The 12,331-nt window shown below is 43.7% G+C and overlaps 1 protein-coding gene across 1 annotated transcript in view; it reads right to left on the minus strand.

Moving 5' to 3' along the window:
* The window catches only part of LOC145407481 (putative glutamate receptor), a 455,848-nt gene that overhangs the window by 30,467 nt on the left and 413,050 nt on the right, over positions 1-12,331 (minus strand). Inside the window, exon 10 of the mRNA XM_080278412.1 lies at positions 11,206-11,335. Within this exon, the coding sequence (XP_080134538.1) occupies positions 11,206-11,335 (130 nt within the window). The remainder of the gene's footprint in view (positions 1-11,205; positions 11,336-12,331) is intronic.

Below are 12,331 nucleotides of genomic sequence, written 5' to 3' on the forward strand. Positions count from 1 at the left end.
GTAAAATGATCAGGGATGGATTTACTCACAACAATGATATCATCTAAGTAAGCAAAAAGAGAGTGTCCCATCATACCGCTGAAGACTGAATGGATAAGTCACATGAACACGGAAGGAGCATTTCTCAGACCAAAAGGGAGTCTCTTAAACTGAAAATGTCCGGAAGGGGTGCTAAAGGCTGTGACTGGGCGAGAGGACTCTTCCATTTCGACCTGCCAGTACCCGCTGAGGAGGTCTAAAGATGAAAAGACTACGTTATTTTCACCAAGGGATTCTAGCAAATCAGTGAGGACAGGTAACGGGAAACGGTCTGGAACGGTGACAGAATTGACCTTACGATAGTCGACTACTGGTCTAAAGTTGCCGTCCTTCTTTGGTACTAAGAAAAGTGGGCTATTCCATGGACTGATGGAGGGTTCAATAATGTCCTGGTCTAACATGTTCTGTACCATTTGATCTGTTTGCTTTCTCTGGGTGTGAGGCAATCGATACGCTGGTATGTAAATCGGCTGAGTTCCTGGGAGTAGTTCAATCGTATGTTTGACAAGGTCTGTTCTACCCATCGGTTCACTGGGTAAGGCAACCACGTTTCTGTACGAGGTCAGAAGGTCGAGGAGTTGAGGCGTATTTTCTGGGAAATCTGTCCAAGTGAGATGTGAGAGCATATCTGGTGAATGCGTCGGCGCAGATCCCGTAGAGTTAATAGTACATACACCGATTGGCGTATCATCAGTCTGAATAGTAGGAATTGAGGAATCCTGGCACACCTTTACGGCCGCTGAGTATACTAGGAAGTCTCCAATCTTTACACCACTTTTAAGTTTTAGTGGAGCATTTGTGACATTGAGCAAGTACAGGTAGCATAAACTGTCCTCTAAGACTGTACACCACGCTGACTCATAAGTCAAGCCATTCACACAACACGTCTCAGGTAGGGTTAGTACATCCACTCATTCTTTCGCACCGGCAACACAAACAGAGACTTTGGTGAACTCATGCGGTAACAAAAGTGTGCACGTATTCGTTACTGCACGTTTCGTCTCTGCGTGTTGAAGAAGATCATTCAGACTGTGTGAGGTAGGTAACTGAGACATTTCTGAGTCAGCGATAGTGTTGTCGGGAGAGGATGTAAGAGCCATGTTCGAAGGCTGAGATGATGTATCAGAAGACATTGAGGAATTTATGTCCTTGCTCGCAGTCAGTAAAGGAATGATCTCTGTATTCTCAGATGATGATAGTGGTGGTTTGGGCTGGGTTGGACTTTTTGGTAGTGATAGGGACAGAGGTAATTGAAGGACTGATTTGATCGTAAGAACAGGACGGGGACATTCCATAGTGGAAAGCGGGAATCCAGAAATGTCTATACTACGACAAGCAGGTAATAATGCAATGGAATATTGTGCCATGGTGGAGAAACCAATAAGGGCATCTGCGGGATACTGCAAGTCATTAGTGACATGAAATTCAATGAGGATAGGGGGCAAATCTCTGTGGAGTTTGACTTCAAGGGTGACTCTTCCCTTAACCTTAAACTCTGAGCCGTTAACACCACATAGGCGAATGTCTGGTGGTTCTAGGAAACTGACGTGGTTGTGATGTCGATGAATAATTTGTAAGGAATTTTCGGAGATGAGATTTACTATAGATCCTGTGTCCAAGAAGAATGATGTTGGTATGTCATGACTGCTTCCGAGAATGACTAAACCCGAGGATGTTATGGGACCTACATGGCAGATGGGGAGTTGGGTTTCTGGTTCTACGTGATATTGGTCCAATATGGGCGCGGCGCTTCCCCTGACTGTGGGCGGTTGAGGTAATGACATTCTTCAGTGGTGTGAGTCGTGCTTGATTTGTGGTATTTGCAGTGTGGACGACGTGAGCGGGAAGGCGTACGCTGTCTGGTTTGGGAGTGAGGACGTCTGTATGTACGGTCGCAACTGGATGCTCGATGTCCAGGATGACCACAGTACCAGCAAAGAATCGAAGATTCTCTGTTTCGTCGGGCGCTAGATTGATCACGACCTGCAGTAGAAGAGTGATGTGTGGCAGGTCTGCCGCGTGTGGTGGGACGGGAGCGAGATTGGTCTGGGGTAGTGGAGGTGTGACAGACTGAGGAGGCCAAGGGTTGGGTGGTGCCCTGACGCGTGTAGTTCGAACCTGTTCTTTCATGAATGGCTTTAGTGACCTGAATAATTTTATCTCCTGGATTGAAACCGATTTCCAAGGCTAGCTCTCGCTGTTTAGGAGTAAGCCAGTGAAGGAATCTGAGGTAACCAAGTAAGTCAATAAAGTTGGTGAGTGAAAGCATTGGAAAGCCATTCTTGTCTTCTAACCATTTCGTGCCTACCAGTAATTGCAGCATCTCGCTACTAGTTGCTTTCATGGTGGTGGCAGGTTCGCGGAGCTTGGCATATTGCGCTGGGACGCGCAAGTCCTCATCTATTTGGTTTAGGAGATTAATGAATCCCATGAGAGACGTGGTATTTGAATGCTGGCAACAAAGGCTGATGAGTTCCGTACGAAAATCAGCAAAGGTACGAATGCTATCGAAATGTCCTGCACGGATCGCTGATCCGTGTCTGATTTACCGTGGTGCAAGCGACCGAGGAGGTAAGCTACTTTGAGCGATTCCTCGGTAATTTGTCTATTGTTTATTTCTGTTTCGACTTCTCTGAGGAAATCATAGACAGACCAAGTTGGGTCCTGGCCGGTAAATTTGGGACGATTGGCATCGTCGAGATAGACTGTGGAGGGTTGGCCATGGCTGGAAGTGTAGAAGTGGCGGCAGGAGAGGTGTGGGAGAGAGAGAAGGTAGTGGCAGTTAAGGGCGAGCAAGACGGGGTATGAAGGGAGGCAGGAGAGGGAACGACAGGGGAAGGAGTAGAGGAAGAAGAAGGGAGTGTAGAGGCAGGAGTAGAGGAGGAGGTATCTGGATTTACGAGGGTAGGACGGGTAGTAAGTGATTCTGCGGGAAGTGAAACGGGAGTCTCAGGTACAGGGCGGTGGTACTCTTTGCCACTTCGTAAATGAGTGATTGTGTTAGAGTCGGCAGACGGGGTATGAGCAGGTGATGTTTCTGGGTCAAGAGGGCTGGTGGTAAGCGGTTGACGTGGAAAGTATGACATTTAATGCGGCAATGGAAGATGAAAGGATGAAGATGGATACGTAGGTGGAAATGTATAAATAACAATGAGAGAACGGAATACACGAGGTGTGAAAATGAATGAAGGTGTGGGCATGGATGGTTTAAATAAAATGCGAAGGATGAGATGGAGTATAAATAACGTAGGTGAAGATGAAAACGGGGTAATGGAAATGAGATGGAATATTTACAATAACCAATCTGTAGAGAAAATCGAGGATAATCTCTATAGAAAGGAAAGATATACTATAGTTACACAGTAGAAACGGGAGTGTCGAGATGTATGACGTGCAGGGTGGCTGGGCGTAGCTGGGCTGGGGCGGGGCGGGGCGACGGGACGGGGCGGGGCGGGGCGGCGGTGGAGAGACAGCTGGGCGGAGAGGAGAAGAGACGCCGCAATGAATCACCGGCAGGGAGTGGCGGTCCTAGGAGGCTCCGTAATGCAGACCAGATGCGGGCGACGGCGGAGGCCGGTGGTGGGTGGGGAGGGCAAATGTCGGCGCATGGCAGGTGTAGAGCTGGTGAGTTGCAAATGCAGGGAATGGTGGTGGGCAGGCAGTGGGCAGACAGTGATAAGTGGCACCGTGGGGGCAGGAGCCATGATGAGTTCGGAACAGGTGCTGGGAACAGGTGCAACAGGTGTGTAGGTCGGCGACGGTGACACGTGCGGTCAGGAACAAGGCGTATGGGTGCGGTTGTTTGAGAGGTGAGCACTGGTGAGAAAAATGGTACACTCGAAAAGCACAGCCAAGGTATAGAGGCACGGAGGAGGGGCGAGGCTGGCAGATGCGAGTCGTCGTGTATCTGGTTGTATCACAAAAAATCCAAGGAGGCGGTCAGAATGTGATGGTTCGAAACACCGCTGCTACCAAATGTAACTTGCAATACTTTGGTGATAGAAACTCCGTGTACAAACAGCTAGATAAGGAGTTTATTACAAGCTCACAGTAAAATAGTCTGCCCTTCTCGGCTGTCTGATATCAACTGATGCAATAACTCCGTCTTCAGGCGTGGGAAAGCATGCTGACCTAGCAAATTTAGTGGGGGCATGTATGCATTGGGGGGGAACATATATACATCAGGGGTAGACATATTGTGGAGGGGGTACATATGCCATGTGTGTTGTATGAGTATTGTCTTCCACAAATTTATCAAATTGATATACAGTAAGTAATGTGCTTCGTTTGACTGTTCGTACGTGGACTGTTCGATTATTATATATTATTTTTGTGAAGTGCCAAATTTATATGTAGTGGGGTGCAGCCAGAGATTAAGATGTTTGAACATGTACAGAAGGGGTAATGATTTAATATATATAATTGATGACTATGTAAAGTGAAGGACCTTGATATATAATATTCAATGGTTTGACTAATGTTTCTGTCGTGTACAGTACTATCCATTTTATACCTCTAGAGTAATGCATTTTATACAAATTATCAGAAGAATGTCTCCATAAATAGCTTGAAAGCATGCGAACAAGGTTCGCTAAACTCATTCAGTTGAGGTCTGGCCAGGGGGCGAAGGTGCTGACAGAGAGGAAGATATGGATTAAAGAAGCCTTCTCTTTCCTCCTACCCCACATCGTCAGGTGTTGCATCAGGAAAAGCAAGGTATTTTGCAATACATATCCTTTTATTTTTTATTTATTAATTTTATTTTAAATCTACTTTGTCATTTACCACAGGCAGCCCTGTTCTGGGCTGTCTCAATGGTCAGTGCGTTAAAAACTTTATTCAATTCTTCTCTCTCTCTCTCTCTATTTATATACATACATATATATATATCTTCATCATCATCATCATCATCAGCCGTTTGAGTATCCACTGTAGGACCGGCCTATCCCGACTGAAGTTGGAACGATACAGCCAATGGATCTCTACCATATGGCTTAGGCTGTCTGGTAGCGATTGTATGTAAGGTGAAAAGTGCTTGTAAGTGTAATTGTAGTGTTGGCGTGGCTTTGAATGTGTGTAGTCTGAACCAAGTGTAATCAGCCCACTCAAGCTGACTGGGTGCAAGCATACTTTATAGTAAGTGACACTGGTTCAACCACAGCACCCCTTGTGTCCGCCAATGCAGTATGTGGCCTGGTGAACACTCCCAAAGTTTATTACCCTGGCGGGGAGCAAACCCTGGTTCGCCCGTGTACGAAACGCACACTCTACCACTGTACCACAGAGGCTCCATATATATATATATTCTCTAATCAACTTAATATGCTACTCCCATGCAGGTCTACCAGGCCTGTGTGGACACTGCGGGCAGAGAGGAGGGCAGCCAAACGGACAGCAACAGCAACAGCCAGGTGCATCAGAAGGAGGAGGTGGCAGTGGTGGACGACCCCGACAAATCGCAGCCGGGGACGTCTGGCCTCACGAGATGCCCTTCACAGCAGTCAACAAGCACCTCCAAGTGACAGAGGGAAATGAAAGTGCACAAAAAAGACTTGTTGGAAACGGTATGTTTTTCCAGACTGTTCATTAAAAAAACTAAACATTATTCCCAATCTCTCTGACACACACAAGGAAACACACAGATGCACACAATTCCAAATACACACACAAAATGAAACTACACAATATATAATTGTTTAAAGGTGTGGCTATTACGAAATAAGATAACATGTCCAGAATTTTAATAAACTTGATCATTATACTTACAGTTCTTACAGTTAGTCTTATGTATTGTTCTTTTTCATGTACAGTCACCTCCAGAAGTGATGGCACAGTTTTCTATTAATTTTTTTTTTTTTTTTTTTTTACCATCACTTCTGGAGGTGATTGTATCTTTCATACACAGCTGCATCAGGCGGAAGAACGTCATGCGGCAGCCTTGGAGCAGTGGAAGGCAGCACACCTCCCGGAAAACCAGCATCAGGTGCAACTCAAGCACATCCACCAATATGCTGCATCAAGTGCGCTGGGTTTGGAGCGAAAGAGTCCAGGACCAATATTGGACTGAGCTCTTCAAGATGGTCCAAGGATTTACAAGTTACACAAATGAGACTGGACCCATGCCTAGGATCATCACCCTTGACTCTCCTCGGCCAGTTCCAACGCAGCATCCACAACAACCTCAACATGCCACCACACTTCATTACGAGCCACTTTCTGTCGCAGGACCATCTGTTTACCAATGGTGGTAAACAAATCACTGTACCAGGTACACCGAGGTCCTGGAATTCAAGCACCCCAACCTGCGGGAGACCTGAGGTGAGGGCAGTATTGGATAAGGTACTCCATCCCGTGACCCCAAGGATATCTGACATTAACCTGGAGCGGTACATAGGAGACATAGATAACTTTGGTGTTTAAGAACATCCATCCATATCTCCTTCATTGACAGGTGCTATAACTTAAAGTGCCCTATTGCCTTCTTTGCCAGGTGCTACTGTTGCAGTAATTCTTTTCTTACAGTTCCATATGGCCTTCTCTGTCAGGTGCTACAATTTCATTTTTTTTTTTTAAGTGCCCTATTGCCTTCTTTGCCAGCTGCTTCTATTTCAGTATTTTTGTTTTTTTACAGTTCCCATATGGCCATCTTTGTCAGGTGCCACAATTTCAGTTTTTTGTTTATTTTTTAAGTGCTCTATTGCCTTCTTTGCCAGGTGCTATTGTTTCAGTATTTTTTTTTTTTTAGTTCCATATGGCCCTCTTTGTCAGGTGCTACAATTTCATTTTTTTTTCTTTTTTTTTAGAAGTCTCATGTGGCCTCCTCTGCCAGGTGCAACAATTTCAGCAATGTCAGGTTATATTTTCATAAATAAATAATATGTTTATAAATAAATACAAATAAATGTTAACAGATTTTCTACTAGCAAATTTTCTATATCCTTCCAATATTATTTAATTTTTATTGTACGTAGTATACATAGAAAGTTATTTTGAAAGGCATCAAATGAAATAAAAGAATATTACAAATTTCATAATAAAAACTAAACATTTAGTGGTTACAAAAACAAAGGTAAATTAATACAGGCCAACTCACTCCTCTCGTCTCTCCTGTGACGCACGGTTTGTATGGCACGGAGTTTTTTCCTGACAAATTGTTTTTATGGAGCGGTAAAATTTACGTACAGTGAACTCTCACATTTGGCGAGTAATAGGTGCAAAAAAAAAACTCGCCAAACAGGAATTCACCAAATCTGAACTGAATAACTAATGGGAAAAAAATAAATTGGTTCTGAGCATGCATGACTGGACTGATTTTCCACCTATAACATAACTGGGTGTAAATCATGTGATAAACACACATGACATGAATCAATTTTTTATTTTAGCCAAGAAACAATACATAACAGAAAAACTCACATAAGAGAATAAAATAATGGGCTTCATGTACATGTGGTGTATGGTGCGTGGATGCCTTAGTTGGTGGTCCGCCAAGGTCACCCATTCAACATTTCTGTGTTTCATTAGCCATTATGTGTTGTCAGGTCTTTAGCACAGGTATGAATCACAATAAAACACAGACAAAATGCTGCACACGTAATGGTGGTTAGCTGAGAAGTGTACTGCACGTAATGGTGCCTGGCAGAGAAGTGTAAACAAAGATGTCTTGGAACCTGGGTTGCCAGAGTCTTGTGACCAAAAGTAGTGGAAACAGGCCTCAAATGTAGCGAATTTCGGTATAAAGTAGCCCAACATAATTATGTACAGTATATAATTATATATATATATATATATATATATATATATATATAGCGAAATTCAAAATTTAGTAGCATAGGGCTTCCAAAAGTAGCCCAATTCGCTACTTGTAGCACAATCTGGCTACTTCAAGAGGTTTGAGAAAACGAGACTTGAATTTCACAATACAAACTAAATTTTGTTGAAATTAATTCAGATTAATAAAAAAAAACTTGAAATTAATTGGCATAAAGTATACTTTTATTATTAAGCAACGTTGGGTCTGGTTAGTACTTGGATGGGTGACCGCCTGGGAACACCAGATGCTGTTGGCATCCCTACGTGTCAAGTGGGGTTGGTGGAGGATTAGTGCCCCTCCCTGTAAAACAATTAACCCTAAGCCCTTGGCCACCCCGTTTGCGATACATGGCATCTGGCAATGAATGAATGATGAATATTTTCATTATAAACAACTTGCCAAATGTGAGAGTTCTGTCCCCAAATTAGAGTGTTGTGTACAATCCCATCTCATCGCCAAAAGTGAATTCGCCAAATAAAAACTCGCCAAATGTGAGAGTTCACTGTATGACATGGCGGTCGGTGACTCACAGAGGTCTGAGACTCGTGGAGATTTAGGATGGTGAAAGCCCCTTCAGCTCAGCCACAAACGGACCTGAACATAGCGTGAAAACAGACACGGGTGGGAGGGGGTCTTGATTGAAGGCCCCGTCTCACCCACACCCGGACCTCAACACAGTGTTGGAAGAAAAGACAAGAGAGCATATGAACATTAAAAGAAGACAAAGTAAGGAAGTAGAAGTGAAGCGTTGGCAAGAAAAGAGAAGAGAAAAAGGAGCAAGAAGAGAAGGATGACCTACAAAGTGATACAAAGTGACAGAGGTCACGAGACGAAGAAGTATGTGGGCATGAGGGACCCCATTCTGGAGGTCGACCCTATACGAAACAAGTGACCAAAATCGTATTAAATGCAATGGGTATAAAAAAAGATCAATTGTAAGAGTGAAATATTGAATAGTGGGGGATTGAATAGCAAGGGAGAACTGTATAGGAGAAAACATCCATTGGGCAATAACAATAATATTTATTGAAACATTGATATTATAACTGAAGTATAAATGAGAATACAAAACATAATGGAAAAAGTTACAATATTATACAATTAAAAAACTATTTATTGAAACATTAAAATTATATTTGAAGTATAAATGAGATTACAAAATAGATTAGAAAATGTTACTATATTAGAGAATACTAAATAAGAATAAAAATTATTATGGAAACATTACAATATTATGCAAGTAAATGAGACTACAAGTTAATTTTTATGGATATATTGAACTTAAAAGAAGTCATTGAGAACTGAAAAGTGACAAATATATACAAATAAGAAAATACTTTAACAATATCTTAAAGCGTGATATTCAAATGATGTCTGACAGCACATAAGTTTTGCAATCAGGAAAAAATGCAATTCTCAATGGGACGTTAAAATGTTAAAGATACAGTATTGAATACAGGGTCATGGTTATTTTCTGTTAGATTATTTTTGCTTTGTGATTAGTCGACTGGCTCCTGCCATGGCAGCATGTTCTCTGGTCGGCTGTAGTAGTCCATGAGGTAGTCCCTCACAGCCTTGGCAGGTTCTGGTCCCGTTTGTCGATGGTGTGACTCGAGTCCATGTAGGGGGTTCTTCCTCCAGTCTCCATGCGTCTCGTTCACGTCATGCACACCATCAGGTAGTACGTTCGTTCCAGGGCATCTTTCTATCAGTATGTTGTGGAGAATGCAGCTGGCGAGGACCACCTTCTCTACAGTGGTAGGGTGTAGGTTCAGGGTCGTGAGGAGGCACCGGGAGCGATTGGCCAGGATCCCAAAGGTGTTCTCGACAACCCTCCTGACTGTCAACTGACAGTAGTTGTAGGTTTACTGTTTCTTCTGTACTCCTCGGTGGGGGTATGGTTTCTGCAGCCACTCTCTCATTGGGAAGGCATGGTCACCCACAATGAAGTAGGGCACTGGCACATCACCCCCAGGCAGTGGCTCTCTGGGTGGCAGTTCAGCAGTGTCGTCCCCAAGCTCCTTCCTGAGGTCAGTCACCTGGAAAATTCCAGCATCCGAGGCTGACCCATTGGCTCCCACGTCGACGTACATGAACTTGTACTTCGAGTCCACCAGTGCTAGCAGAATGATGGAATGGAACCCTTTATAGTTGTAGTAAAGGGATCCCATGTTGGCAGGGGCTTGCATTGCAATGTGCTTGCCGTAATCCCTACGGTGTGATGAATATTTCAGGTGTCCGAGAATCCCCTGGAAACCTCCTTCCACTCCTGCGGTGTCGTCAGGCACACGATGACCTCCTCCATGAACTCCTCGATGATGGCCTCACAGGTTTCCTGGACGACAAGTGACAAGGTGCTGGGGGCCACTCTGAAATTGAGGCACAGGCTCTTGTATGCCTCTCCTGTGGCCAGAAAGCAGAGTGTCATGGCCAGACGTAGACCGGACTCCAGGGCCTTCCTCCGGATTGTGTCCTTCTTGGCGATCCTCGGTGTGAGCCGCTTAAGTATCTCATTGAAGAGCTCCTCGTCCATCCTCAGGTAGTACTTGTAGGTGGGCTTGTCGGTGTCCAGGAGGGTCTTCATCAAAGTATCACAGTGGCCATGCTGGGGTCTTTCAGTGATCCAATCCCTTACAAAACAACTACATGGCTTGCATGGTCTTTTCTTGTCCCGTAGGATGGTGTAACATAGCTGAAGTTTCAAGTTGCTTATCAGCATCTTGTTGTTGTTGAATTGGGCTTCAAAAGCTTCGTCGTCTGTCATGTTGGTGGCAAGTTGGTTAAGGATGCCCATGTTGGCCTCCATGTTGTCTGTAGTAGCTCAGGCAGTAGAATGAAGTGGGTGGATGACCCTCCCCCTATATATATATGTATATAGGGCTGATGTTGGTCATATGGCAGTCGTGTGTGTCATACTATGGTTGTAGTGATCGTTTCACAATCGTGCGTATGTCGTGTACGACAATGGGCACATCATGAAGATGTCGTACAGCTAACGACCAAATACGTACTTACTGTGCTGTTATCGTGTTAAAATCGTGCCAGAGTTGAGCAAGAATACTGGCCGTTAAACGATTTATTGTCTCACGATCGTGTTAGTACCGTGTGAGCAGCTTGTGTGTCAAGTGGGTGTCGAATGGGTGTCGTATGACCGTCGAGCGGCTATTGTGTGGTGCGAGGCTCGTGCGGTGGCCGAGTGATTCGTTTCGACTCGGTGAAAAAGTGCAAGTCATCCTCTGTCGTGCGGCGGACGTACTGTGTGTGACGTTATAACTTGTAACTGCAATTGGTATTGCCAAATACAATGTGCAGGACTAAAAGACCTCTGTCAGTGAAGCAATCCTTTTACATACCCATAAGTTACTAAGTGAGAGGACGGCGGTGACAGTGATGACCGTGGGAGTGTTGAGGCACGAAGTGATGTTGGGCTGAGAATACAGCAGCCATTTGTGAAACAGACCAGACTCCACCACACCCTCAGCCCTGTCCAACAATATAGCATCATCATAATTATCACAGCATCATTATCATCATCATTTATTATCAAAATTATCACCGACACTCTTCTCCATCGTAATCATCAACACATTAATCAACATCACCTTTAATTCTTGCCTGCGATTATCAATGTGGTTTTTATTTTTGCGGCTGTCGGACGATTACATGCAACTTAGGAAGGATATTTAGCATTAAGGTGTTTAGTGACGGTTTCATCTCATCTTTCCAGTTCGAAACGGTTCTCATAAAATGAACAAAACTGTAGTAATTTAGCAAGAGTAAGATTAGAAAATGGCATTGCAGAGAAATGGTTTAAGTTTTACGTTACTTCTCTAAACGAGATTGTTAGGCTCCTGAAACAACAAGAAGGAGAGTAAGAAAAACAGGAAAATTATTATCAGCGTGCCTTAAGAAATGGATATGATACGTAGCGGTGCCTTCATAATTACCTGCTCCATCCCACAAGCGGTACCATCCACATAATATTACCAATTTTTTAACTGTTCACTTCAGTCATACACTCTTTGGTTCATTCTTGCTACAACCAAACTCTCTCTCTCTGAAGAGAAAGCTTTCGCATACAGAAGTTAAACAAATCAACAACTTTCGTCAATTGATTCAAGAATATTACTACGTATGAAACGATTGGGTGAAAATTTTGGACACTGGTTAGTCGTACTGATCTAATAACTTCCCACATCCCTGACTTAGTCAAATGGAAGAATTATACCTGTAAATTCCCATAGATTTATTCTTCTTCATTGTGAGAATTCAATATTTTTACACAAAGATAAACCTGAGGAAGACCCAAGCCTGAGGGAGATTCCTGCATCTTCTCTGTAAACACCATATCAATATGTGGTTATAAGCCATACTACAAGGGATGGTTTTCTTCATGCCCACTTTCCTCTGGGTTAATAATTATAAACCCAGACAGTTCTCGCCATATGTCAAGGATGTGCCAGAATATCACAACTTTTT

Source organism: Coenobita brevimanus, chromosome 8 (genome assembly GCF_032717465.1).
Source record: "Coenobita brevimanus isolate Jiangsu-jjx chromosome 8, ASM3271746v2, whole genome shotgun sequence".
NCBI classification, from domain to species: domain Eukaryota; kingdom Metazoa; phylum Arthropoda; class Malacostraca; order Decapoda; family Coenobitidae; genus Coenobita; species Coenobita brevimanus.